Below are 25988 nucleotides of genomic sequence, written 5' to 3' on the forward strand. Positions count from 1 at the left end.
TCCATCTCCATCATTATCACTATCACCACTCCATCATCATCACCAACACTATCTCCATCTCCATCACCATCACCATCACCACCAGATTTCTATCTCCATCTCCATCACTATCACCATCACATCATCATCACCATTACCACTCCACCACCATCACCATCACCATCTCCATCACCATCACCACTAGATCTCCATCTCCATCTCCATCACTATCACCATTCATCATCATCACCATTACCACCTCCACCTCCATCACCATCTCCATCTCCATCACAACCACCATTACCACCATTGATTAATCTATTTTTTATCTGACCCTGTACAGAGCTCTTCATGTAGCAGAGACCATACTTTCAGAAAGAGTTGATAAATTTCATTTTAGTTTTTTAAAAAATGTTGTTGCTGTTTCTCAGGCTACATGTAAGTACTCCCATCTGATGTGGCCTGTCTTCCCTGAAAGATGATCACTTTTTTCTCCACAGAACAGCACAAATAATGTGTGTGCATTGGGGAGAAGCCCAGGACTTCAGACTCCATGGTGTACAGGATGGCAGCTTCCAGGCTGTGCTTGCCTGAGTGACTCCATGGCAAGCAGGACAGCAGCTTTCAGGACGTGCCTGCCCTGAGTGACTCCATGATGTGTAAAACAGCAGTTGTCTTACTGTATCTAAACCTGAGTTTCCCTGTTTTTTTAAAGCTGTAATATAGGTGCCAAGATAGGATGACCCCACCCCTTTTTGCACAAGTAAAGTACCACCATCTGCCCGGCACGACATAGGGCACAAACTGATAAATAACTTATCGAACTAAATCAGGAGCACCTGGATATATGGATATCCCAAATCATATCAGGAACACCAGACAGGGCAGCTTCTCAACCTCACAAGATGTAACCCTCTCACTTGAGACCCACAAAAGGAAGGGTCTCCCCAAACCTGGACACGGCGGCACTTGACTCTGTCACCTGGTCACTCATCATAGGTCTTGCCCAGGAAGATCACCACAGTGATGAGCCTCTGATTTCCTGCCCCTGGGCTTCAGCACAGTGCATCTACCCAGTAGCACTTGCTGCACTGTGCTGTGGTGCTCTGTGGGGGCAGAACTTGTAGTGGCCACCTCTGGCCACTGAGCTGGGCTGAGGCATGGCTTGGTGAAAACTGAAGAAGGAGATCCACGGAGGAGGACACTGCCAAGCATGGAGGAACCTGAATGTGAGGAGCTGGAACATGCTCAGCCTGTCCATGCTGCAAGACACGAGGCCACAACAGTGACAGCCAGCTGGCCCTCTGGTGAACAGGGCACAGGCATAAGTCATGGACTTCATCGGCGTCTTGTCAGAGTAGAGATAGAGTTGCGGCAGCAAAGACTGACAGTCGAACCAGTGTCCCCACAAGAGACTTCAGCTCCCTGCTCCTCTACCACATGAGGACTCTGCAGAAGGCAGCTGTCCACTCCAGGAGGGGGCCCACCCAGAAGAGGCTGGCAGCACACTGGTGCTTCAGACCTGCAGCCTCCAGACTGCAGGAAGTAAGTTCCTGTTGCCCTGAGGGCCTCACAGCAGGCAGACCCACCAGGAAGCCCAGCCTTCAGGCCTTCAGATCCCACCCAGCATTCAGTGCACCACCGCTGCTGAGTCGTGAAGCAAGCTGCAGCAGATCTCAGAGGAGGAAATCCCTCAGCCTCCTCTCAGCCACGGTGGAATCAAGCAGATTAGCGACAGATAACTGGGAGATCCCACCTCTTGAAATCAAGCCACAGGCCCCCCCAAAACTTCAAACAACAAGAAATCATAACAGAGATTGAAAAATCCATGAAACCTCATACTGAAATACATAAAAGTGCCGCCCGGACCAGCACGGGCAGCTGACTTAAGATGGCTCGGGTGAATTTGCAAGGACACCAAATAACAGACACAATTTACCTTCACACAAGCTTTAGGACGGCTTCCTGGCTCTCAGCCTCAGGCTCCCCAGCACGTTCGGAAGCCAGCTTTTATTGGGAGGACTCTGTCCTTAGAAAGTTCTATCCATAAAAGGGCAGAAGGGGCAGGACTAGAAGGGACAGGAGAGTGTAACTCAACCCCAGGGGCACACCCACAAGGAAGACCCCTTACCATGGGAGCTAGACCGTGCCCAAGCCACAGCCAATGCAGCAGATGGCCAGAATATGAGGCATCAGGACTGGAAGGTGTGCTCATTCATTGTGGCTCGCCACGTAGAAGTCCACTGCTGGGTCTAAAAATACTGGAGACACCCAAATCCCCTGCGGGATCTAGCAGTAGCATCGTTCCGGAGGCTCAGCGCTCGTGACAGGACCGAGCCCAGCTCACAGGTACCCTCGCACCCAGAACTCAGCGCAGGCTGGTCCAGGTGCCACCCGCCTGTCGGAAGCGCCAGGCAGCATGGTGGGAGAAGAGCACGATGGTGGTGACGGGCTCCCCGGCTCCCGGCAGCAGCTAGGCGACCCAGTGGCCAGGGACCATGGGGCACAGAGACACCAGGGAAAGGCGCCTTGAAGCTGCACACGCACCAGATGCCCCGAGGGAAGTGGCTGGGCGGCCGCGTGCAGACCCTGCCCCCAAGGCGGTGCCACGAGGGCGCAGGCGCTCACATGGGCCGAACCCTAGGGGCTCGCGCTGGGACACCCATATGCCACCAGCATACCGCAGGGAGGGTGGTGCACATCCAGAAGAATCTCGCAGGAGGAGGGTCATAGAGCCTAGGACTCCCAGAGTGGCCTCAGACCTGGACATGCAGACCTGGGGGAGACAACGCCAGGGCAGTGTGAGACCCCACCGTGTCCACTCTGAGCCAGGAAGGGGCCGGGCCCTGGCCACTGCCGTGCTGACTCCTGGTTACACCGGTGCACTCTCCAAGATGCATCTCTGCACAGGACATGCTGAACTTTCAGCAAATAATAAAATTTTACCAAACATCAAAACAATACAAAACCACATTACAGACATGCAGCTACTGCCAGGGGAGTTTCCTTGTACTGAGTAAAGGTCACAAAGCAAAGCACAGAGGATCAGGGTGAACAGTGGGCCCTCCCTATCTGGGGGCCCTGCATCCAGGCTGGTGACAGTGCCATCCACATGGAAACAGGACACACAACATTGTTCATTAAAAAATATTTATTGAGCAGGTACCATGTCCACACAGAACTCACTGGAAGACACCTACACACTGGGTCCCATGCAGTGTCCATCCCCAGGCCCACTGAGGGCCACACCCCATCTGCAAGTGCAGTGACTCAGTGGGGACTGCAGGTACCCCGACACCCACGGTAATGTCACGGTCACAGGGTACATGGGCTGGCATGCGTGCGACCGAGGAGTCTGGAACTACACCTAGCTGGGAGCACAGCTGCCACCCAGGGCGGCACTGGGCACCACGGGGCAAACACCTGGAGACACACCTACTCTAGGGGGTACTGGGAGGGTAGCTATGGGACAAGCCCATGCGATTGCAGTGAAGGGCCCTGGCGTCACCTGCAGTGCCAGGAGGGGTCTAGCAGAGGCATGTGCGGGGACTTCACGGCACTGGGGCAGGTGCGTCCTGGCCCCTCCTGGGGCCCCACTGCCGATCGTCCACCGTCATCTCCAGATGGGAAAGACCTTCTCCCCAACCTGAGAAAGAAAACCCAACGTGCGTCACCTCTGTGACTGGCTCCAAGAGGTTGCTTCTGTAAACGAAGAGCATCTGAACACAAAGTGACCAAAACGTACCAAACAGGTACAGAAAAGTCAAGAAAAACCACGAGATCGTCTTTCTCTCCCACATTAACCCTAAGCCCAAAGAGCTCCGCCTTCCTGCAGCCTCTGTACCCGGTCACAGAATGGCAGCTCTGGCAGCACCTGCACCTCCGGGCACCCGCACCGCGGCACACCAGAAACCAGGGTGCTGAGCAGCAGGACAGCTCCCGGAGCCACCTGCCAGGCTCCTCTGCGTTGGGCAGGCTGGCACCCCTGCCCTGGCTGCCTCGCCTGGGAGATGACCGCCCCCTGAACCTTCCACTTGCTGCCCCACAGGAGAAGACGCCAGTGAGAGCACCCACTTCCTCAGGCTCAGGGAGAGGTGCAGGACCAGGCAGGCCACGCGGACTGCCGACCCCGCCACAGGACGCCTCCTCGCACCAGGCTCTTACTCTCTGCGATGTGGGGTCTTCTCTGGAAGCCACGGCCCAGCTTAGAGTGACGGACATGTGCCTCCTCCACACCGGATTTCTTTGCAGTACAATGGACCCAGTGACCATGTCTCCCGAGTGGACTGGGACTGGGTCGTCCATCATGAACAAGGTCTGCTTCCAGTGTGTGGTGCTGTAAGACAGGGCATGAGTCACAAGCCAAGAGCTGGCCCTGGCGTGGCCTGCAGTGACCCAGCTTCATGGGCCAGGGCAGTGTAGGAGGAGACTGCCCAGTGCCGAGACCAGAGATCAGGCAGGGTGCACGGGATCAAACCCCAACAGAGGCAGCTGGGGAGTGTGTTCTGGAGGCCGTGCAGGTCACTGGGCAGCCCATGGGGTGGGGAGCTACAGACTCTGGGACTGCCCAGAGGACAGCCTGTTAGCACACAGCCCCAGGCTTCTGATGCCCAGTCTACACACTGACCCACCAGGTCACAGTGGTCATTTCCAAGAGGTGCAATGAGCGTGAGCAAGACTGCGGGAGGGACTTCTCCAGGGACACAGGAAGCATCTGCAGCCCTTTGTGCCTGAGCCTGGACTGGGCCACCGTTCTTCCTCTCTTCCCTGCCTTGGCCACATGGCACCTATGTCCATTCTCTGGCAACCAACAATGACAGTGCCCTCGGGGACAGGACTCAAGGGAGTAGCCGACCACAAGAGCTCTAGGAGGGTCTGCACCCAACACAAAGCCATGGCAGAGGGAGGCAGGGCAGCCCGCCCAGCTCTGCAGGACTCTCCTGGGGAGCCTGAGTCTGCTCCTAGAGTGAGGAGGCAGGAAGGAGGCTGAAGGAAGGGAATCAACTGCCCACCCAACAAGGCCATCGCCCAGGCACAGGGAACTGCCTACGCCCACCCATTCTACGTCCCACTCCCCGTGACCTGTCCAACTCCACAGACCAGACACACCAGCCGCCGACTCTCTCTGCCCCATCCCTTCCCCACCAGGGGCCCAGGGCACTCACGGGTGCAGCGGGCCTGTGCTGAGCACCTGCTGGGGCTGGCCCTCCTGCAGGCTCTGGAAGTGCACACTGAACCAGGCGGTGAAGCCGTGCAGGGTGCCGGCTTTCTGGATTTCAAAGCGCAACTCACCACGCATGGTCTGCACCCAAACAAAGGATAGCAGGTGGGTGGTAGGTTTCCCAGCACGGGGGTCACCAACCACCAACCCCAACCTAACACAGGCCTAGCCACAGCCAAAACCCCAAGGATAACCTTGATACTCTTCCCAAACCAGAAAGTATCCCTCAGTCCAACTCTAACCCTAACTTCAGTCATGTGCCTAGCCCTGGCCAAAGCCCTAAGCCTAAATTTAACCTGAGTCCTAATTCCGAGCCTAACCATAGGCCTAACCCCATCCCTAACCCCAGTGGTGACCCCAGGGGCCACTGCAGATGGCCTCGAGCAGCTTGAGTCCCACTACCCTGTCTCTCCTGCAGATACTGCCCCAGGTTAGGCACAGCACTGACTGGCCCTGGTAAACTGTGGACCAGCCAGGCCCAGCTAAGTCCATGCAGTCACCATGAAAAGATGTCAGGAGTTTAGCCAAATGGTAGCTAAAAACTTTTCGAAGAATATTCAGTTCAAATATTGTACCATGATAAATGAAATAGAACATAATTTTGAAAATGCCAAGAATTCTAAACACAAATCTAAAAATAACTGGAGACACTAATGAGATTTAACAATAAAGAAAATTTTTAGAACATGAGCCAGGCATGTTGACTAGGAGGCTAAGGCAGGAGGATCTCAAATTTGAGGCCAGCCTAAGCAACTTAGGGAGACCCTGTCTCAAAATAAAAAATTAAAAGTGTTGGGGATGTGGCTCAGTGTTGAGCACCTGGGTTAAATTCTCAGTCCCCAGGGGGAGAAAAAAAAAAAAGACAAAATCAAAACAGACCATAAAAAAGGAAAAAAGCAACAGCATATGTGTATAAACCCAGGTCTTTGTATGATAATCAGCCGCACACGCCCCTGCACTGGCTGGGTCTGTGAAGGCAACAGGGCGGATGCCTGAGGCCAGAGGAAGCAGTTCCCTGTTACTCACCTCCAGGTCAGAGACTTGCACGGTTCTCATGTCCAGCTGCAATATGGTGCACGGTTCAGACAGACAATCTTCTGGCTTCAAGATGTGATTATACTTGGGCTTCGAAAAAAACTCCTTGATTGCTAAAGATCTGGAGAAGGTCAGTTCAGGCTCCAGGTCACCAGAGACCTAGGCTTTGTAACACCTGCAGCAGAGCTGAGTGTCCCCTGCAGCACCCACATGCTCACCACCTGCCACCAGCTCAGCCTCGGGCAGCCCCCCCACACCCAAGGGCTCGCCTTGGGAGCCTGGCCTGGGGGGCCCGCCCTGGGTCTGATGGCCTTGCCCGGCCTTATCTGAGCCAGTCAGTACTGGGTTCCCTCTAGTGCCATGTGCAGGAGGCTAAGCACACCGATGCCAGCGTTCACCAGGTGACCCGAGGATCCGGGCTGCTGGGTGTTCTTTACCCTTGGCCCTATTTTTTCTCCTACCACCCTGCAAAGATACTCCTGCTGCCAGCTGCTCCTGACAGGGGGACCCACAGCAGAACTGGAGCAGCCAACACAGCCGGATCTCAGGAGCAGTACTTGTGGGCCAGGGCCCCGCACCCCGGGCAGCTGCTCCAGCCTGCACCACACTCCCAGAGGGGGTGGAGGCCCACACAGCAGCACCCACGTGACTTCCCACTGAACGGGAGACCTTAGATTGAAGGCATTTAATTTTTTATCTTTAAAAGCCATACAGAAAGTTCTTAGGCAAGTGGTGACTTCAGCTGGCCTTTGCATGTCCTGTCCAGGGTGGGGCTCTCCCCCTACCTGCTCAGAAGCAGGGAGTGTCCCATGGAGCTGACTGGGAGCAGGGCAGGCAGGGCCACGGCAGGCAGGAGATGGCGAGGAGCCTCAGACAGGTCCCCGGGTACAGGATAGTGCTCCAAGAGAAGAAGCACTGTGCCCCCAGGATGGCAGGACCCCGGGGAGCCTCCCGCCTCCCCCTCTGCCCGGCCCTTCCCTCCAGGCGGGGCCAGCTGCGGTGGCCTCACACCTACTTGAGCGCGCTGAGGTTGAACTCGTAGGCGTTGTCCCAGAAGAGCACCTTGCTGTGGTAGTCCCTGTCAGCACTGCAGGGCACCAGGTGCAGCGCCGCCGTGGTCGGCCAGATGACCCCATCCTCCTTCAGCCAGGCATCCCGGGCATACAGGATGGACTCGATCATGAACTCAAACTGCCCGAAGGTCAGGGTGGGGTCAGAAAGCCGAAGCCCATCTGGGAGTTCCAGGTTTAGCCTCAAGACCACCAGGGCCAGTCCTGCAAACTCGCAGGAAAACGGAGGGTGCCCTGCACACCTGCACCTCGGGGGTCACAGGCTGTGTGCAGGCCACACCAGCAGCAAACCTCCAGGCCCCAGGCTGCCACCAGCATCCACAAGCTGCCCCAAGGGACCCTGCCCCACCATCCCTCAGCCATGGGCAGAGCCCCTCACAGCCACCATGCCAGCCCCAGACACCAACTGCCCCATAGAAACTGACCTACCCCTAGACCTCAAGAAAACCCCAGGCCTCAAACTACCTCTGGACCCCCACTTCCCCACAAAAGAACCCCCAGACCTCCAATAACCCCAAGATCCCACAGACACCGACCTAGCCCTAGACCCCAACATAGCCCCAGACCTCAACTTACCCCCAGGCCCTGAGTGCTGTGCTGGACCCAGCTAACCCTAGACTCTGACTATAACCCTAGACCCTAGATCCTAGACCCTAACCACTACAATGGACCCAGCTATCTCCAGGCCCCTACCACTCTGCTGGGGAACCTGCCACTGTACTGGACCCAGCTACTTCTAGTCCCCTATCACTCTGCTGGACCCAGCTACCCCCAGGCCCCTGCTACTCTGCTAGACCCAGCTAACCCCAGGCCCCTACTGCTCTGCTGGACCCAGCTAACCCCCAGGCCCCTACTGCTCTGCTGGACCCAGCTAACCCCAGGCCCCTACTGCTCTGCTGGACCCAGCTAACCCCAGGCCCCAGCCACTGCACTGGACCCAACTATCCCTAGGCCCCTACTGCTCTGCTGGACCCAGCTACACCCAGGCCTCAGCCACTGCCCTGGACCCAACTATCCCCAGGCCCCTACTGCTCTGCTGGACTCAGCTACCCCCAGGCCCCAGCACTGCACTGGACCCAGCTACACCTAGGCCCCTACTGTTCTGCTGGACCCAGCTAACCCCAGGCCTCAGCCGCTGCCCTGGACCCAACTATCTCCAGGCCCCTACTGCTCTGCTGGCCCCTACTGCTCTGCTGGACTCAGCTACCCCCAGGCCCCAGCACTGCACTGGACCCAGCTACACCTAGGCCCCTACTGTTCTGCTGGATCCAGCTAACCCCAGGCCCTAGCCACTGCACTGGACCCAGCTACACCTAGGCCCCTACTGTTCCGGACCCAGCTAACCCCAGACCCCTACCACTCTGCTGGACCCAGCTAACCCCACGCCCCAGCTGCTGCACTGGACTCAGCTACCCCAGACCCCTACCACTCTGCTGGACCCAGCTACCCCAGACCCCTACCACTCTGCTGGACCCAGCTACCCCAGACCCCTACCACTTTGCTGGACCCAGCTAATCCCAGGTCCCAGTGGCTGCACTGGACTCAGCTACCCCAGACCCCTACCACTCTGCTGGACCCAGCTAACCCCAGGCCCCTACCACTCTGCTGGACCCAGCCACCCCAGACCCCTACCACTCTGCTGGACCTAGCTACCCCAGACCCCTACCACTCTACTGGACCCAGCTAACCCCAGGCCTCAGCCACTGCACTGGATGCATCTACCTCTGGTCCCTACCACTCTGCTGGACCTAGCTACCCCCAGGCCCTGATCGCTGCACTGGACCCCACCTATAGCCACACATCAGGCTCCCAACACACCAGGCTCCTTGAGCCCTGGAGGCTGCACCAAGCCTTCTAGATCACAGCACCCAAGCCAGGCCTGGCGTCACCTCCCTGATGTCTGTGGCAGGTGGCAGCTCCTCCCGCCCCCTGAACCCATATCCTCCTAGCCTCAGAGCCAAGGACTCTGGCAACTGAGCTTCCTCTCTCAGCAGCACAGGGCCAAGTGTCCACCTATTCAGTCCCTGTCGTCTGTCCACCCATAGCCAGCAGCGCATAGGGCACCTCCTCTGGGTAGCACCAGCATTCTCAGCAAAGGTGACTACACGCCTGGGTTGGCACAGCCCCTCTCTGCTGTGCATCACCTTCCAAATCCACAGCATTCACAATGTGACCTCTGCAGGGCCAAAGCCCAGTGTCCTTGCTCTTGTCTCCCCAGGCAACACACATATCCACCACCCACAAGGCCCTCGGGGACATGTCCATCACATGTCACTTCCTTTACCTGGTGCAGCTGTTTCGGATTTTGATGCAGACTAAACTGCCGAGTGACATCTCACCACAACACCTGAGTCCCCTGGTGCCAAGACCAGAAGGAGGGTTGGGCATGACAGGCCTGTTCCACCTGCCTGTCCCTCTCCTCTGAGCTGGCAGCATGGTAACAAAGGAGTGGGCACGTACACTGACCAGTGGCCAGAAACGGCCCCCTTCCACCCACAGGCGCCTGCAGTCTCACAGACACTGACTGGCTGCCAGGTCTGGCCTCAAGTGAGAGGAGACAGGAGATGGGTGGCTATAACTAGGGAGACCACCTCGGTCAGGCACTGGACCTCCGCAGGCCAAGAGTGCAGTGAGCCACCATGAGCAAGGCACACTTGATCAACCCAAATCTCCTATCATCAGTCAACAAGTCACAACCCTGAGCTGGTGTGCACACAAGATGCCTCACCGTGGGGAAATCAAAATCCCTGTGATGGCCCCAGCCTGACACACGTCCGGCCCTTACCAGCAGGCAGGTGCCCATCCACTCGGACACCAGCACGTCCACCTTCTCGGGCAGCACCACATCCTCCACCTTCTGCTGGAACACAGTGATGGTGTCGGCAAAGCCGTTCTGCAGGACCAGCTGGCCTGTGTGCTGTGCCATCTCGCTGGCCTCCACGGCGTACACCTGCAGGCAAAGACACCATCAGCACACGTGCCCATATGCTGGGTGGCCCAGAGACAGAACCAGAGGGCAGTGCCCTGGGTGGCAGAAGAAGGTGCAGATCACTCCCACCCCTCCTGCGCCTCCTGCACAGCATGCCTACTCAGGCCACAGGCAGAGAGAACCTGCAGTTGCTGGGTCAGGGACCACAGCGCAGCAAGCATAGTCCCCAACAGGCAGTGAGGACAGTGGGTTCATGGGCACCTGCAGCCTGGGGGACAGTCAGATTGTAGAGTGTCTGATGCAAGTGCCGCCTGTTGGCCTGGCATCCGGGGCACAGGAGGCCACTGCACTGCAACCCTGTCAACTAGCACCCACCCTCCTGCCGGGAGCCGTCCCTCCCACATACAAGGAGGCAAAGTGGGGCCTGGTTCCACAGGAGCTCTGTGCTGGGGCCCGGACACAGCGGAACCAACTCCTGTGCATATTTAACTAAAGTAACACGAGAAAACACCTCTGGCCTCACGAGGGGCTGGTCACTTCCATCTTGTCCACTGCACTCCAAGCTGTCTGTGACCAGCAAAGCACCTCACAGCTGAACAGCTACCGTCCTCCCCACACCAGCCTCTCAGGATGGACCCCTGGCCATCCAGAAAGCCAAGTCCGCGCTGGCTGCCTGGCCAGCTAGCATGCTCACTGCCTTGGGCCGAGCGTGGTGTGCACAGAAGAGGCTGATGATCCCGGTGCCACAGCCAACGTCCAGGATGACCTTGTCCTTCAGGGACTCCTTGTTCTGCAGGATAACGCTGTGGTACTTGGTTGTCCGCGGCTGGTCTGCCAACATCTCCAAGTGAAGTTTCTAGAGAAGACACTGAGACTCAGTGCAAGGGCCTGGCGCAGCACCGAGGTCTGGTCTGAGGAGGGTCAGGGCTGCAACCCAACCCACCCCTGAAAATAGGAGCAACAGGTAGGCTTAAAAGTCAGACAAGATATGCCAAGAGGGAGTTTCCAGGATCCTTCCAACTCAGTGCACTCCCCAGGAGCCCAGCAAGCAAAGGTGTAGACCAGCCAGGATAGAGGAGCTGCTGGCCATCGCCCCTCTCCCAAGGCTGAGTCCCTGCCAGGTCCATCCAGAGAGGAGTGGATGCACCACAGCGGGTGCCAGGGGAGGCAGCAGGGCCCCCACATCCTCTTCACGTCTAAGTTTGCTCCTTCACTGCTTGGGAAAGGCCAAAACTGTAGCTCTGGGGGAGATGACAACCCCACCAGCCCTGGTCATGACCTGAGGGCATCCTCAGAGCCCGGCTGCTGGTAGGCTGCACCCACCCAGTACCCTTGGCTGCAGATCAGAGCAGAAGCAGCAGCCAGGCAGTAGATGAGGACGGCTGCTTGACCTGCCAGCACAAACCGGAGGCCTCACCACTGTCCACAAAGACACTGCCACAGAATGAAGGCCAAGGGGCAGGTGAAGGGGCTCAGTAGTGTGGACAGAAGGCCAAAGCCCCCTTATGCTGCCTACAACGACCCCATTCTGCAAAGACAGGGGATTAGAGCAAAGCACAGAAAAAAGCTGGGCCAGCACAACCGGAGAGCTGAGGGGCTGCACAGACCGCAGAGCAGAACCGTCCCCAGGAGCGAGAAGGGCCAGTGCATAACCCAGGATGGGTTCATCAAAATCACAATATTTTTCAAATATTTTTTGTACCTAAAAACAGAGCTTCAAATACACTGGGCAAACCCAGGAGAAATGGAGAAACAGGCAGTCACAGGAAGGATCCGAGATTGCAACACCCCCACTTGGACACAGCACCGGTGGAGGAGGCACGAGCCCTCGCTGGGGCACCCCCACCTTCCGGCATGTTCACGGACAGTCCAGGAACAAGTCCGACTGTGCTCTGGGAGCCTTACACAACAGGGAGGGGACGGGGCACCAAAGAGCTGTCACTGCTCCCAGCTGAGCAGTCAGCAGAAACACTGGGCGCCAGGGGCGGGAAGCTCAGCGCAGGCTCCCAGGGAGGCGCCAAAGCCAGAACAGAGGTGACGAAGCTCGGCTGGGGAGGGGCTGGGAACTGCAGAAAAAGGGACCCGCAAAAGCACGGACCCTTGAAGCGCCCTACAATAAGCTTCCTGTGTCCAGGGCCCACGCCTGCGGCCTGGGATCTGCAGGGACCCCAAGCAGCCATCACCGGGGCTCCACCGCGGAGCAGCCGCCCGGTTCCTGTAGGGCCTCTGCACTAAGAATGGTTTCCACGTTTGTCACAGTGTTTAAACCAAAAGACAAGACCGTGCTGTGTGTCGTCCTGTGAAATCGCTCAGTGTGCTGGGGAGGCTTGGGCCTGGCTGCCTCCCCACAGGGGCAGAGGCCGGCTGCAGGCTGGGAGCCGCCTACCAAGGTCCCATAGCTGCCGAAGTACTCCTCGTCCTGCCACGTGTCCTCGGGGTCGTACTCCGCCACCTGCCTGCCCACGTGGTTTGCAGGGATGTACCCGCAGCAGCCCGCGCGCTGGCCCCACCACCAGTCGGCCGTGGTTTGTCTCAGGATAAGAATTTTTTCTCCTCTTAAAAAACTGAGCTGCAAAGACCCAAAACGGACAAGTTAAAATCCAGCAGAGAACACAAGTGTCCACAGTGACTGGCGACAAACCTTCCTGCTGAGCACACCCAAGTGCAGAGGGTCTGCAGGTGTCGCAGCAGGACACCGCTAACTGGTACTTTTCAAAAGGAAGCAAGGGTGGCCCATCCTGTGACCGCAGCAACGGGGAGGCTGAGGCAGGAGGATGCAAGTTCTAGGACAGCCTAGGCAACTCAGCGAGACCCTGTCTCAAAAAATAAAAAGGGGCTGGGGATGGCGGCGCTCAGCAACATAGCATCCTTGGGTTCAAACCCTAGGACCCTCCCCAAAAATAAAAAATTATTTATCTGATTAAAAAAAAAGCCATGCCCCATTGTGATTCTAAACGAAATTTCATCACATTTATATATTAATTTCATACAATAAATTTAGTAATTTTATCATTACATTTTTCTCTATGCATTTATAAGTGTGTTGGTGGGGTTAATAAAATAGCTTTCTCCTGTGATCCCAGCAGCTGGGGAGGCTGAGGCAGGAGGATGCAGGTTCCAGGACAGCCTAGGCAGCTCACTGAGAAAAGAGCTGGGGTCGCAGCCCAGTGGTAGAGCACCCCGCATTTCCAAATGCTTTAGCACAGTTATTTCTCCAGTTATTTCCCCTTCAGCAGAGTCACCCGACAGCTGGCTACTGGAGGCTGACTCTGAGACTCCTGATGGGAAAGAGGAACTGCATTCACACAGACTCTCCCGCCCGACCAACCCTTCTGTCATTTAACCAGGTGGGTCTGTGGAGGGTTTCAAGCGGAACTGCAGTGGCTCCTTCCATTGGGCCGCGCCCTGTCCTGACTGAGCCCTCCTCCCAGTGCTGGGCCTATTTATGACGTTGTTCACGACCTCGTGGGTTTCTGAACACCTGGTACGACTTTACAGAATTATGCCTAGCTTTGCCACTGAACACTACACACGCGGTCCAAGCGCTTGGTTTGCGAGAGGCTACCTGGGTGGCATCAGTGGCAGCATAGTCGGCAATAGCCACGAACTCCTCTGGCTGCGGGCCCTCCTGCAGGAGCTGCGCCTGCCCACACTCCAGGGCTTCTTCCTCCTGCACAGGCAAGGAGACACAAGCAAACAGTGCGCCCTGCTCCTTCCTCTCCTTCTTTCTCGACTAGGTGACCGCGATGTTTTCAAAGACTCACATTACAAGTATGATATTATGCAAATTATTTGGGTTGTCTACTGGCAGAATGAGGGCCGCCAGCATAGCTCCACCTTTAATCTAACAGACGCTGTGCATCCTGAAGAGTATGTCAAGGAAGAAGCGAGAAAGGAGGCGCTGACCCTTGGCTTGGCAACAACGCTCCTGAAAGTGATGCCCAACTCGGGAAGAAACCGTGCCCGTGGGTGTTGGCTCCGGCGGCGTCTGGACCTGAGGATGGGGCTGGGGGCCCACAGAAGGTGCTAGCAAGCCAACATAAACCGTCTGCATCAGCAGAGCCCCGTGGCCCAGCTGGGAGACAGCAGCTAAGACCTGGGGGGCCCTGCCTCTGTGCCACTTCCAAGTCAACGTGCCTGGAAGACACGCTATGGGGCCTCAAGCCTCAGGTCCTGGCCCAGGGAGCAGTGCTGCCAGAGTACACTCCTCTCTAAGGAATCAAGAGTTCAGCTCACTTAGGAAATGTGCAAAACACAGAAGAAAATTAAAATGCCTAAGAGCCTTATTCTTGTACCAGAGACCTGGGTTAACACAGTGCACTTATCCTCTGAGCTTGGGAAAATGCATGTCAGCACACCCACAGACCAGATGCTGGCACCACGACCTGCTTCTCACTTCCCGATTCTGAATGTTTCTCATTTTTCACACCTGTGTAGTGTTCCTGTCTACGAACTCTCCTGACATAAGCAGTCTCCTAGTTTTAGGACATTTGGACTGTTTTCAGCTTTTTCTGTTGTGAATTATCAAGGTGAACTTTCTTGAACAAACCATTTTGCATGTGGCTGGTCACCTCCTCTGGGCAACTCCTGAGTGTGAAACTCAGGGCAAGACCGTACACGCATGACTTGTAATTCACCACCAAATGCCTCCCCTGCCACTGCTCAGGGAGTGGGTCTAGTCCAGGTGAGTGTGAACTACCTATTTTCCTACATCTTTCTCAACAACGGATACTGACCACCCAAATCTCAATTTTATGGGTAAGACATGGTTTTTCAATCCTGGGGATCCCAGGGACACTCACTGAGCTGCACCCCCAGCCCTTTCTGCTTTTACTTTGAGACTCGCCTGGGTGCCCAGGCCAGCCTGGGACTTGCGTCCTGCGCCTCAGGATCGCAGGACTGGCCCCCACACAGCTGAACGACCCTGCTCCTTCCACTGGCCCTGGCAGCACGGTCAAGCATGACTTCCAGGTGCCCAGCCTACTCTCCTTCTGCCCACTGCCCTCTTGCAGCCTCTGGTTCCTCTGCGGTGCCACTACCTTCTGCGGGGCTCCATTCGGCCCTGCTCCTCCCTCACCACCTCCCCAGCACACCCCAGTGGTGCACACTGTCCTCATCCTTCCAGGCTGCAGTCCAAGCCCTGTGCTGTGTTCACACGCAGGCTCTTGACATCACTTCTCTTATAAAGAATATTTGGGTGTGTGTGGAAAATTCTAGCATTTTAATGGCTACACAATATTCCACAGAATACCAACCTGCTTGACTTTTCAGTCACCCGCTACATATTTTGTATCCTTACTACCACAGTCACCAACCCTGCAGCCCGTACTCCAACAGGGCAGAAGGGGGCTCAAAGGACCATGCTCCAGGCATAGGCTTCCTCCCTGGCTCCCCAAGTGTGTGCTCCTCCTAAACGCCTGGGGTGGCAGCACCGCACCCTGCACTGCCAGAGACAGGCGGGCAGTGGGACCTCAGGCATCCTGTTGGGGACTCGCATCTGCTTTTTCTGAAAAAGGCCTCTTATTTACTTTGCCCGTTATTTTTTCTGGCTACTGTCCTGTTTATCAGACTGGAAGAATTCTTTGTAATGATGTAAATCTTATCTGCAATCTTGAGTAAATGTTTTGCCAAATATGTTATTTTTCAAGTTATTTTGTCTCTCTGCAGTAAACCTGGAGTCAGGTTAGTAGAAACTATCCACACTGAAACACAAAAAGGAAGAAGAGCAGAGCACGAGACCTGTGTCCATGCCGAGGAGAGAAGAGGCAGCAGAGACACCTGGGGACAACAAGGGATTTTTCTAAAATAACAAGTTCAGCTAACCCCAGTCAGAACCAACTCAGAGTCCTAAATGCAGACAGTGGAGAGAGCCCATCACTCTTAGTGGAACAGTCCAGGGAGCCAGATAACCATGGGGTCACATCTTCACAGCACCACAGGAAAAAATGCAAACCTAAAATTCCATTTCAAGCAGAAGCATTCTTAAAAAAAAAAAAAAGAAAGAAAGAAAAGAAAAGAAAGCAAGCCAGGCACGGTGGCACATGCCTGTAATACCAGCGGCTCAGAAGTTGAGGCAGGAAGATCATGAGTTCAAAGCTAGGCTCAGCAACTCAGCGAGACCCTGTCTCAAAATAAAAAAGGGTTGTGGATCCCTGGTACCAAAAAAAAAGGAAAAGAAAGAAAGCAAAGCACATGCTCATTCAAGCCAACACTGACATGATCCAACACAACAAGCCCACACTACTAACCACAGAAACGAGGGAGTGACCTTCCCTGGGCACAGAGGAGTACAGAATGAAGGCCTCTAAGAAGCACCTCTGGGGAATTCAGAGACCCCTCCTCACACTACAGGAAAGGCTCAGCTGCACCAGGCAGCAGGCATCTGTGCTAGGGCTGAGAACAGGCAGAAGTGACACAGGTCTCTACAACAGGACAGAAATGTGCGGGTGGGAATGGGACTCTGAGATTCTCTCCTGCGAAGTGGGAAAGATGAGAACAGTTACAGGATTCCATGTCACCGATTCCTGGGAAGCCATTAAACAATAGGAAACGTCCAGGTGACGGGCCAATAAGGGAAAGAGGAGGAACTGGTCCAAGAAGGAGCAGGACTGCAAAAATGTACCAAGAAGGAACGTGATAACTAAGAAACAAACAGAAAGATGTTAGGCTGGATCCCATCAGTCATTACACTAAATGTCAAAGACGACAAGGCTGCAGTTAAAGGGCGGAAACTGTCTAACAGGAAAAAAAGACCTGAACAGCTCTTTGCCAGGGAAACACTTTACTCTGAGGACCTAAGACCACTGAGGAGTTAGGTCTGCAAAGGCACGCGCACACCCCACAGGCCACCCTTGCAGGAATGCCGTCCAGCCACACCAACAGAGGGAAAAGCATCATGGGGCCCAGGTATTCAGCAACAGTGAAAAGAGATTTCATCAGAAAAATCAAAGGCCACCTAATCTATCCTAAAGCCACATATCCAACAACAAGGATCCAGTACAGGGACAGAGTGGCACAACCAATAGGAGAAACAGACACGTTTTCAGCCATGGTGGCGCCCTCCTTCAACACGTCTCCTTCAGTGACCGATAGAATAGTGGACACAAAGAAGAGCTAACTGGCTTTGTTTTCAAAGAGGCTGATGCTATGGGCCCTGGAAAGCCTAGACTGATCCCCACCAACCACAGCTGCCTGGCAGGGGGCACAGGAGCAGAGCCAGGAACTCCCCACATCACTGTGATGTGAAGAAAACTGGAAGCTCGTAAGGAGGGCAGCAGACACCACAGGTGCACACCCTCCACCCCACAGACACCTGTGCACACGATGCTTCAGGTGAGGCACAGGCAGCAGGACTGAGCCAGCTGCACACCATCCACGGGACAAGTCCTCCACAGTGGTGCTACCTCAACAACAGGGACACAGAATGGACACCTCTCATTTAAACTTTATAAAGCACACACAAATATCATGCACTGTTCAAATGTCTGCAAGGCATACGGTAAGAAGTGGTGCAAACCACGACATCAAGCATAATTCACCTCCGAGAAAGAGGAAGAGGACAAGGACTGGTCTGGGAAAGGGACTTTTAACTCTGGGATTGTTACTTTATGTGTGTGAGTTCTGAGGCAAATATTAATGTTACAAAACATTAAACTTTCAATTCTACATAAATGTGTTCTTGTTTGCAGTATCATTCTATAAATGTCCCAATATTAAAATTCCCCAAAAGAAAAATAGGCTGTCCATGGAAATTAAAACATTTGATGATTAGTTAAAAGAAATAAGATTAATCAAATATGCCAATTCTACATGAAATCTCTATATATAGAAGCCCAATGAAAGTAGAACAATGAGGGAAAAGGTAGATCATTAGAATAAAAGAAAAATGCTACATTGACATCAAACATAGAAATGTTTAATTTTTCTGAAGCACTGTTTATTAGAGTATCCACCTGTTTACTTGAAGATAGTCAACATTCCTTAACATTTAAGGTGACATTTCTCACCACTAACTTGAATAAAGTCTACATGAACCCCAGGCCAACAGGAGTCCTCTCCAATGCATGGAGCCAGGGCCTAGGCCTGGCACTGCATGAGCAGCCCAGAGCCATCTGGGGCACCGGCCAGGGACCTGGGTGACTGTGATCTTGGGGCATCCTGAGTGTCTCCCTAGAAGATGGTCTGTGGGCTTACCAGCCCTGCATTTCCTGTCTGGACCTTCAAGGGACAAGGTGGGTTCTCACACAGAGCCTGGTCGAGTCCTCAACAGTGTGCACACTGGTCACAAACACACTCCCACCAATCAGAACAGAAGTTACCTCCGATTCACGCCTGGGGCAGTCGCCTGGGGTTGCCATAGCTCTCCTAGGCTCAGCCGCATAACTGCTGCTTCATCACTTCATAGTCCCTGCACTCCTACTTTTAAATAAAGAAACACAAGAGCCTGTTAGCGGCATGGCCCACAACAAGGTACTCCAAAGAGAAAGTACAACATGCCCAGGTGAAGCTGGCACAGAAAAGGATCCATCACAACCCCTCAGAGACAGCTAAAGCAGGACACCGGACACTCCAGAGCGCGAGTTCTCACAGGGCTGCCAGGGACTACCTTTTGGAAACCTGTCAGTACCTGCGCTTCCCTGATGACTAGAACTGACAGAGGCCACTGGCTTCCCGGGGGTCCCTGCACCTGCCAGCATGGCCCACGCCCCAAGGACTGACTCATTTAAAAGGCAGCTTCACTTAACTTATTTTTGTGAGATTTGTAATTACAAACACTCATTAATTTACATTTCCAGAGGAAAACCTGGGCCAAGTTGGGAGGCAGTGGCTGCCAGGAAGGAGGGTTGAGGAGAAGAAACACTTGGGCCAGGTGGAGGAGGGCGGAGCACCCAGAATAGGCGTGGACTGGATGACATGCCCTCAGAGAGGGTGGCCCTGGAGGGTCTGGTGCTAGGTGGGCATGCATTGGAAAGTGTGGTGCTGGGAAGGGTGTGGCCCTGGAGGGCCTGGTGCTGGGTGGGCATGCGTTGGAAGGTGTGGTGCTGGGTGGGCATGCCTTGGAGGATGTGGTGCTGGGAAGGGCGTGGCCCTGGAGGGCCTGATGTTGGGTGGGCATGCATTGGAAAGTGTGGTGCTGGGAAGGGCGTGGCCCTGGAGGGCCTGGTGTTGGGTGGGCATGCATTGGAAAGTGTGGTGCTGGGAAGGGCGTGGCCCTAGAGGGCCTGGTGTTGGGTGGGCATGCTTAGGAGGGTGTGGTGCTGGGAAGGGCGTGGCCCTGGAGGGCCTGATGTTGGGTGGGCATGCATTGGAAAGTGTGGTGCTGGGAAGGGCGTGGCCCTGGAGGGCCTGGTGTTGGGTGGGCATGCTTAGGAGGGTGTGGTGCTGGGAAGGGCGTGGCCCTGGAGGGCCTGGTGCTGGGTGAGCATGGAAAGTGTGGTGCTGGGAAGGGCGTGGCCCTGGAGGGCCTGGTGCTGGGTGGGCATGCCTTGGAGGGTGTGGTGCTGGGAAGGGCGTGGCCCTGGAGGGCCTGGTGCTGGGTGAGCATGGAAAGTGTGGTGCTGGGAAGGGCGTGGCCCTGGAGGGCCTGGTGTTGGGTGGGCATGCCTTGGAGGGTGTGGTGCTGGGAAGGGCGTGGCCCTGGAGGGCCTGATGTTGAATGGGCATGCATTGGAAAATGTGGTGCTGGGAAGGGTGTGGCCCTGGAGGGCCTGGTGCTGGGTGGGCATGCATTGGAAAATGTGGTGCTGGGAAGGGCGTGGCCCTGGAGGGCCTGGTGCTGGGTGGGCATGCGTTGGGAGGGCCTTGTTTTGGGTGGGCATGCTTTGGAGGGTGTGGTGCCGGGGAGGGCGTGGCCCTGGAGGGCCTGGTGTTGGGTGGGCATGCCTTGGAGGGTGTGGTGCTGGGAAGGGTGTGGCCCTGGAGGGTATGGTGCTGGGTGGGCACGCCTTGGAGGGTGTGGTACTGGGAAGGGCGTGGCCCTGGAGGGCGTGGTACTGAAAAGGTGTGGCTCTGGAGGGCCTGGTGCTGGGTAGGCATGGCCCTGGAGGATGTAGTGGTAGGAAAGATGAGTCTTCAGGGCCAGGCATTGGGGTGGGTGTGTCCCTATAGGGATGTGGGGAGGATTGAGAAGACTTTGGCCAGGTGCGAGAGCACTGGGGTGGGTATGCCCAGAGGGCATAGCACTGAGAAGGGTGTGGCCCTGAAGGTGTGGCGTTGGAGGGGCATGGCCCTCGAAGGATTGGGGATGGGAAGAAAGGCCAAGCCATTGGAAAGAAAAGTGGCGCTAGGAGATGGGCGTGGCCCATAAAGGCGGGACACGGGGGCGGGCGTGGTCTGGGGGCGCTGGCCCGGGAGGTGGGGCACGTGGAAAGGGGTGTGGCTGAATGGGGGCGGGGCGGGCCCCAGCTAGCGGTCAGCCGCCAGCGCACGGTGCAGACCGCGGGGTTCCGGAAGCGGGCGGCAGCCTCGGTCCACCAGCGACGTACTCGCACGACGAGGATCGCTCACCTACTAGGTCCTGCCATGCCTGCGACCAGGTGCCTGAGCTGCCCATCTGAAAACCTACCTCGGCCGCGTTTCTCCGCTGAGTTCTGCGCCTACACCGCAGAGGGGCAGACGATCCCTACCAGAACCAGAAGCCTGGGCCGCCGCCCTCGACTCGCGCAGACGCAGTACGCGCGCGCCGTCCCCAAAGCCGGACCCGCCCAGGTCCCAGCCTCCCGCGCAGGCGCAGTCCGTAGGTTTTCCCGCAGTCCCGGAAGCAGAACCGCTGCCCAGGGCCCGCGCAGGCGCAGTACACAGAAGCCGTGAAGGAGGCCCCGCCCAGGGCCCGAGGCTCCGAGCGGGCGTGCCTGGCAGCTTTGCCCACGCGTTATGCTCGAGGTCGGCTCACGGGGAGGTCGGGGTGGCGTCCTGCTGGGGATAAGGATAGGCAGCCGGCCCTGGGAGTCCTGGTGGGGGGTCGGGATAGAGAGCGGCGTGGGGTTCCTGCTGGGGATAGGGAGAGGCCTGGGGTTGGGGGGGGGGGTGGGTAGGGACAAGACGCGGCCCCAGGGTCCATGTTACGTGAGTCTTTTGTCGGCTTTGATAAAAACCAGTGGCCACGAGGGGAGCAACCCCATGGCAAGGACCCCTAGGTACTCTTGAGGTCGACAGCCAGCCACCAGCAGGAAACCACCTCAGTCTACGACCTTAGGAAACCCTATTCCTTCAACAGCCAGTCTTCTGGGACTGCAGAAACCACGTGCCACGGACTGGGTGACCTAAACAGACATTTTCTCAGTCTCAGTGCTGTTGGCTAGTCCTTCTCATGACCTAATTGAACCTCGTTTACCTCCTTAAGACCTCAGTTCACCTTGGCTTCAACGGATGATTGTGGGGGCATAATGGCCCAGAAAAAGAAATCCCAAGGTATTTGTCCAAGAGAAATGAAAACGTACATCCAAAGCAGCCTTGTCTGAGGATGTTCATGGGAATTTTAGTTATAATAGCAAAAGGCTGATAATATTTGTGTGTCAATCAACAGGAACATGGGCACAAGTTGTGGCTTATCCACACACAGACTGAAGCAGGCCAGAGACCCCCCACCCAGAAGACCCTTACCATAATTAAGCAGAAACCCTCACCATATTTGTGGTATATAAGTTGCTCTTCTTATCAGAGAGCTTTTTGCATAGGACATCGGCTATCGGCAACAATCTGCAGAAGGCACTGTGTTTTGTAGCTTCCTCTTTATTTATAAATGCCAGGTTTGCAGGAAAAACTCGTAAAACCCCTCTAGAGGATGGAAGGGAATGCGCTTGTCATATGAACCTCCTAGCCCCCACCAATAAGTTCAAAGAATTTCTGTACTCATGTTCAGAGGATGAATTCTTAGGTGAGAGCCACCTCTGAACCCTGCAGTCAATAAACCTACTTCCTGAAAAATTCCTCAGGTGTCCAGTCTCTTCTGTCCTACTTTAAGATCATGGCCCATCCACAGACAGTGGTCTCTTTCTACAATGGGGCACTGCTCAGGAACATCATTAAGAAATGCATACTGGCAAGAGCACTCCCCTGCTGCTACTACACTGAGACAGCTGAAATTGAACAGGGGACTCTTGTGACCCTGCACCCTCCTGCGGGCAGGAATGCTGGGAAATCTGCCTGCTGCAAACGCAGAGGCCTCTCTTGGGATGGAAGGTGGTCTCCGGCAAGATGGGTTCCTGGGGGCAGCAAACAACAATGGATCCAGAGCCCTTTGGAGTGGAGCTGGGCTTGAACCAGAGTTTTCTTGCACTGAGGCTGAGGAATTCAAGAGTGTTTGCCCCACAGATTTCGAATCTTCGACTTCCTTGCACTTCTTCCTCCCCATTTTGAGTGGCAGCACTGCTTGTGCTTTCCTGGTGTCTCTCCAGGGGGTGTGGAGGGGCACAGTGTGTTATATTATATTAGCTCCCAAATCTCTGGAACAAGAAGAGATGCTACCAAGGAGCCTCAGCTGCTGCCAGGCCTGGTTTAAACCAGGTATGGGCGAGACTCAGGGGGTCCTACCAGAGGGTGAACAAGGTTGAACAATGTAAATATTTTGTGGCCAACGGGCCAACCTTGGGAGATTGCAAAGGCCATCCCACTCCAGTTACCTACGGCAAGGGCAGGACCCTCGAGTCTAGGGTGGCCAGAGGGTGTGCTTTAACCTAGAGAAGTGGCAAAAGTCATTGGGTACGATTTAAGTTTAGGATTTGAGGCCTGGGTTTCCATTCTCATACTCTTGAATCCTGCACCACCAGGTTCTCCCAGCAGAAGATTCTTAAAGAAAAGGGCTCACGGCAAAGATGGAATCCAGGACACTGTCAGGAAGACCTGTCTGTAAAATAGGCTGGGGCTGTAAACCTCCTGTGTTCAGATTTGAATTGCTCCTTTCAGTGAGCAAAGGCCTCTGTGAAGGTCTTCTCAGGCCCTCATTAATCAGCCCTTCCAAGAATCTTAAGAGCATTGCTTCACAACACTCTCTCAAAAGGAGCCCAAAATAGGAAAGAGCCTGTTTAAAAGATAATCAGAGCCAGGCACGGTGGTGCACACCTGTAATCCCAGCAGCTCGGGGTGCTGAGGCAGGAGGATTGCGAGTTCAAACCAGCCTTAGGAAAAGTGAGGTGCTAAGCAACTCAGTGAGACACTGTCTCTAAAGAAAATACAAAATAGGACTGAAGATGTGGCTCAGTGGTTGAGTGCGTCTGAATTCAATCCCTGGTACTCACCCCCGATTGGATTTGTCCAATTGGGTGAACATCCATAACATTCATGGAAAGCTGCAAGTTATCAGGAGAATGATACCATCAGAGTCAACACTAGTGTGGATTAAACAAGCCCAAAGTAATGCAATAGAAGCCTCTGACTCAAAGCGGGCGGGGTCAAGGCCCAAAGCCAGAATTGCAGCCATGGGGGCCATCAGGAGCAGTGTGTCCCTGCGTTGGGCTGGATCTCAGGATTGTTGTGGACAGTGCACACTTCATGCCTTTCACGGTACCCCTTCAGGTGGGCCTGTCTACTGTGGCACCTGGTCCCTGTCCCACCACTGGGAGTCAGGGCCCTGGCTCTCTAGGTCCCAACTCTTTGGGCTGAGAAGGAAATGTCCCTGAGCCGCTAATCCTGAGGAACTACGCAAAGTGCTTCATCATGCAGGATCCTGACAGGTCCTGGAGTGGGATGCTGAAGGGGCAAGGCCCCGGGGTCTTGGGCAAGTGTGTGGAGTGAGGCCACAGAGTAGACTGTATTTTCACAACAGGTCTCCCACCCAGTGTGTTGCACCGCTCCAGCAAGAGGTGGCTTCTAGTCCTGTCCTTTCCATTGCAGTTGGCCTCATGGCCTGTCTGTAACCAGGAGATGATGAGTGGGCCAGCATGACCTCTGAGACAGCTCCCCTGAAAGAAGTCCTCCTGCAGAGGACCTGCCTTCCCCACCAAGGACCAGACAGGGAAGTCCAGCCATATGGTCCCCAGACCAACTCCAGCGCCAACTGAAAACCGCAAGTGACCTCAGTGGAGAAAAACACTGGCCCAAATCCTTACCTGGAGAACTCCTGGGCTCAAAGAAAGTGTGTTTCTTCAGCTGTACATTTTGCAGTACTTGCCATAGCAGCAACTGGATTCTTCTGTCATGTGAGGAAGGTCTCCCCTGCATGGGAGGCGCAGAGGATGTGAAGTCATTGGTGATGGAGTTCTGGCCGCTTCTCAAAGTCCTTCAATTGCCTTTGGCAGTCATGGGTAGAAACATAAAACTTCTTAAGTGCAGGGTTTACAGTTGGCTTTTTAATCTGAAGAAAGTCAGTGATTCAAATATGCATGCAGAACTCTTCCTACTAGCTCTTAGAAATGCTCTTAGAAAAATAATTGAGGAATTAAATGTAGGTGCACTGTCCTAGTGCACTTCTGGCTGCTCTATCAGAACACAATCTGGGTGATTTATAAGCAGTGGAGGCTGATTTGGCTCGTGGTTCTGGAGGCAGGTGAGATGGCGGGGCTGCCTCTGGCCAGGGCGTCACTGCTGCGCTGACATGCAGGAGAAGGAACCAGAGATGAACACGCCCACGCCCACGCCCACGCCCACGCCCACTGCCACCGACCCTCCACCTGCACCTGCGCTCGTCACTGCACAGGCAGAGCCGTGTCCTTAGGTCCACGGTCAGCACTGCTGGTTGGGGTAAGTTTCCAAAACATGACAAACCATGGCACCCGCGTTCCTTAAATCACTTCTATCTTTCCTAAATGACTTATTAAAAAATACACTGGATTTACAAAGAGAACTATTGCCAAAATGTCGTAGAAAACCTTCTCCCGCTTCTCTGAAGAGCAGGCATTTCTGCATGCTACAGAGCGTGGACTTGACCAAAGGCTGCCCAGACTCAGATCTCGGCTGTAACACACCACAAAGTAATGGAGACACTGAGCCACTTTCCTCATACTTAGACAAATGCCCGTTTCCTAGACTGGCTGAGCCTCGGAATACCTGCTGAGCTTTTTCTCCTGGTTGGGATCCACCCAACCATGACCCTTTCTGGGTAACTTGTCATGTAAGTGCTTTGTAGCTTTGGGGACACTCTGGATCTCTGACCCAAGCAATGTCCCCACGAATGATGCTGAGCCCAAGACTGTGCATATCCAGCCACTAGCAGGGACCCTCTGCCTCAAGGACCTACAACTCTGTCCCCCTAAGCAGTCCTGTGGCCACTGAGCACCTGGAGTGGTTGGGACTGCTGCCACAAAGAAGGGGGCAAGGGCCCTCTGCCCAGTGAAGCAACATGGGACACCTGAGTTGCCTGCAGGTAGAGTGTTGTCACAAGTTGCAAATTCTGTCCCTGCAAGAGTATGGGTATGATTTAAGTTTAGGATTTGAGGCTGCAGGCCACCCCCTGGCCAGCTCAGGCTGGGGCAGAGCCAGCCCACAGGCATTGGGTGAGCAGGAGGCCCCGCCTCATAGCGGATTCCACACGGGGGTGCAAGCTGTGGCATCCTGGGCACCTGAGGTTTGTTCTAAAGCTGTGATTACCAAAACACTGCCCTTGTCCCAGGCCCCAGCTGGAGCAGGGGGTCTACAGCCAGGAGGCACTGAGCTGAGCTCCCATTGGGCTGGATTCTGGGTCACATTGCAAGAATCCTGCTAAAGGTTCTAAAAAACCATTCCAGCATGTTCAGAACATGTGCTGGTTAAGTTGGTATACACACACATTTAGAAGTGTAACAACAGATGATATATTTTAAAAGATAAACTTAATGCAGGT

The 25988-nt window shown here is 55.1% G+C and overlaps 1 protein-coding gene across 3 annotated transcripts; it reads right to left on the bottom strand.

Moving 5' to 3' along the window:
- Window positions 1-3112: 3112 nt before the first annotated feature.
- On the bottom strand, window positions 3113-20917 carry Prmt2 (protein arginine methyltransferase 2). Of its 3 annotated transcripts, none has more exons than XM_027922226.2 (11): window positions 20799-20917; window positions 18553-18649; window positions 13800-13904; window positions 12621-12803; window positions 10929-11090; window positions 10091-10255; window positions 7251-7426; window positions 6227-6356; window positions 5145-5281; window positions 4144-4315; window positions 3113-3625 (listed from the first exon to the last, which is right to left on the bottom strand). In XM_027922226.2, exons 2-11 carry the CDS (start codon window positions 18589-18591, stop codon window positions 3593-3595), a joined length of 1302 nt encoding a protein of 433 aa, XP_027778027.2. In that variant the 5' UTR covers window positions 18592-18649; window positions 20799-20917; the 3' UTR covers window positions 3113-3592. The 3 variants fall into 3 exon arrangements, with proteins under 3 accessions (XP_027778027.2, XP_027778028.2, XP_027778029.2); XM_027922227.2 differs by having other exon boundaries at window positions 18553-18652; XM_027922228.2 differs by lacking the exon at window positions 13800-13904.
- Between the last annotated feature and the right edge of the window lie 5071 nt (window positions 20918-25988).

Source organism: Marmota flaviventris, chromosome 8, assembly GCF_047511675.1.
Source record: "Marmota flaviventris isolate mMarFla1 chromosome 8, mMarFla1.hap1, whole genome shotgun sequence".
NCBI classification, from domain to species: domain Eukaryota; kingdom Metazoa; phylum Chordata; class Mammalia; order Rodentia; family Sciuridae; genus Marmota; species Marmota flaviventris.

Bases quoted from the DNA above. Each gene is read 5' to 3' on its own strand.
- Prmt2 (XM_027922226.2), bottom strand. From the start codon at position 18,591: ATGGCAACCCCAGGCGACTGCCCCAGGCGTGAATCGGAG. The intron at 12,804-13,799 runs GTAGCCTCTCGC...GGGTCTTTGCAG, and splicing joins CTGCCACTGATGCCACCCAG to CTCAGTTTTTTAAGAGGAGA. The intron at 6,357-7,250 runs GTAGGTGTGAGG...GACCTTCTCCAG, and splicing joins TTCAACCTCAGCGCGCTCAA to ATCTTTAGCAATCAAGGAGT.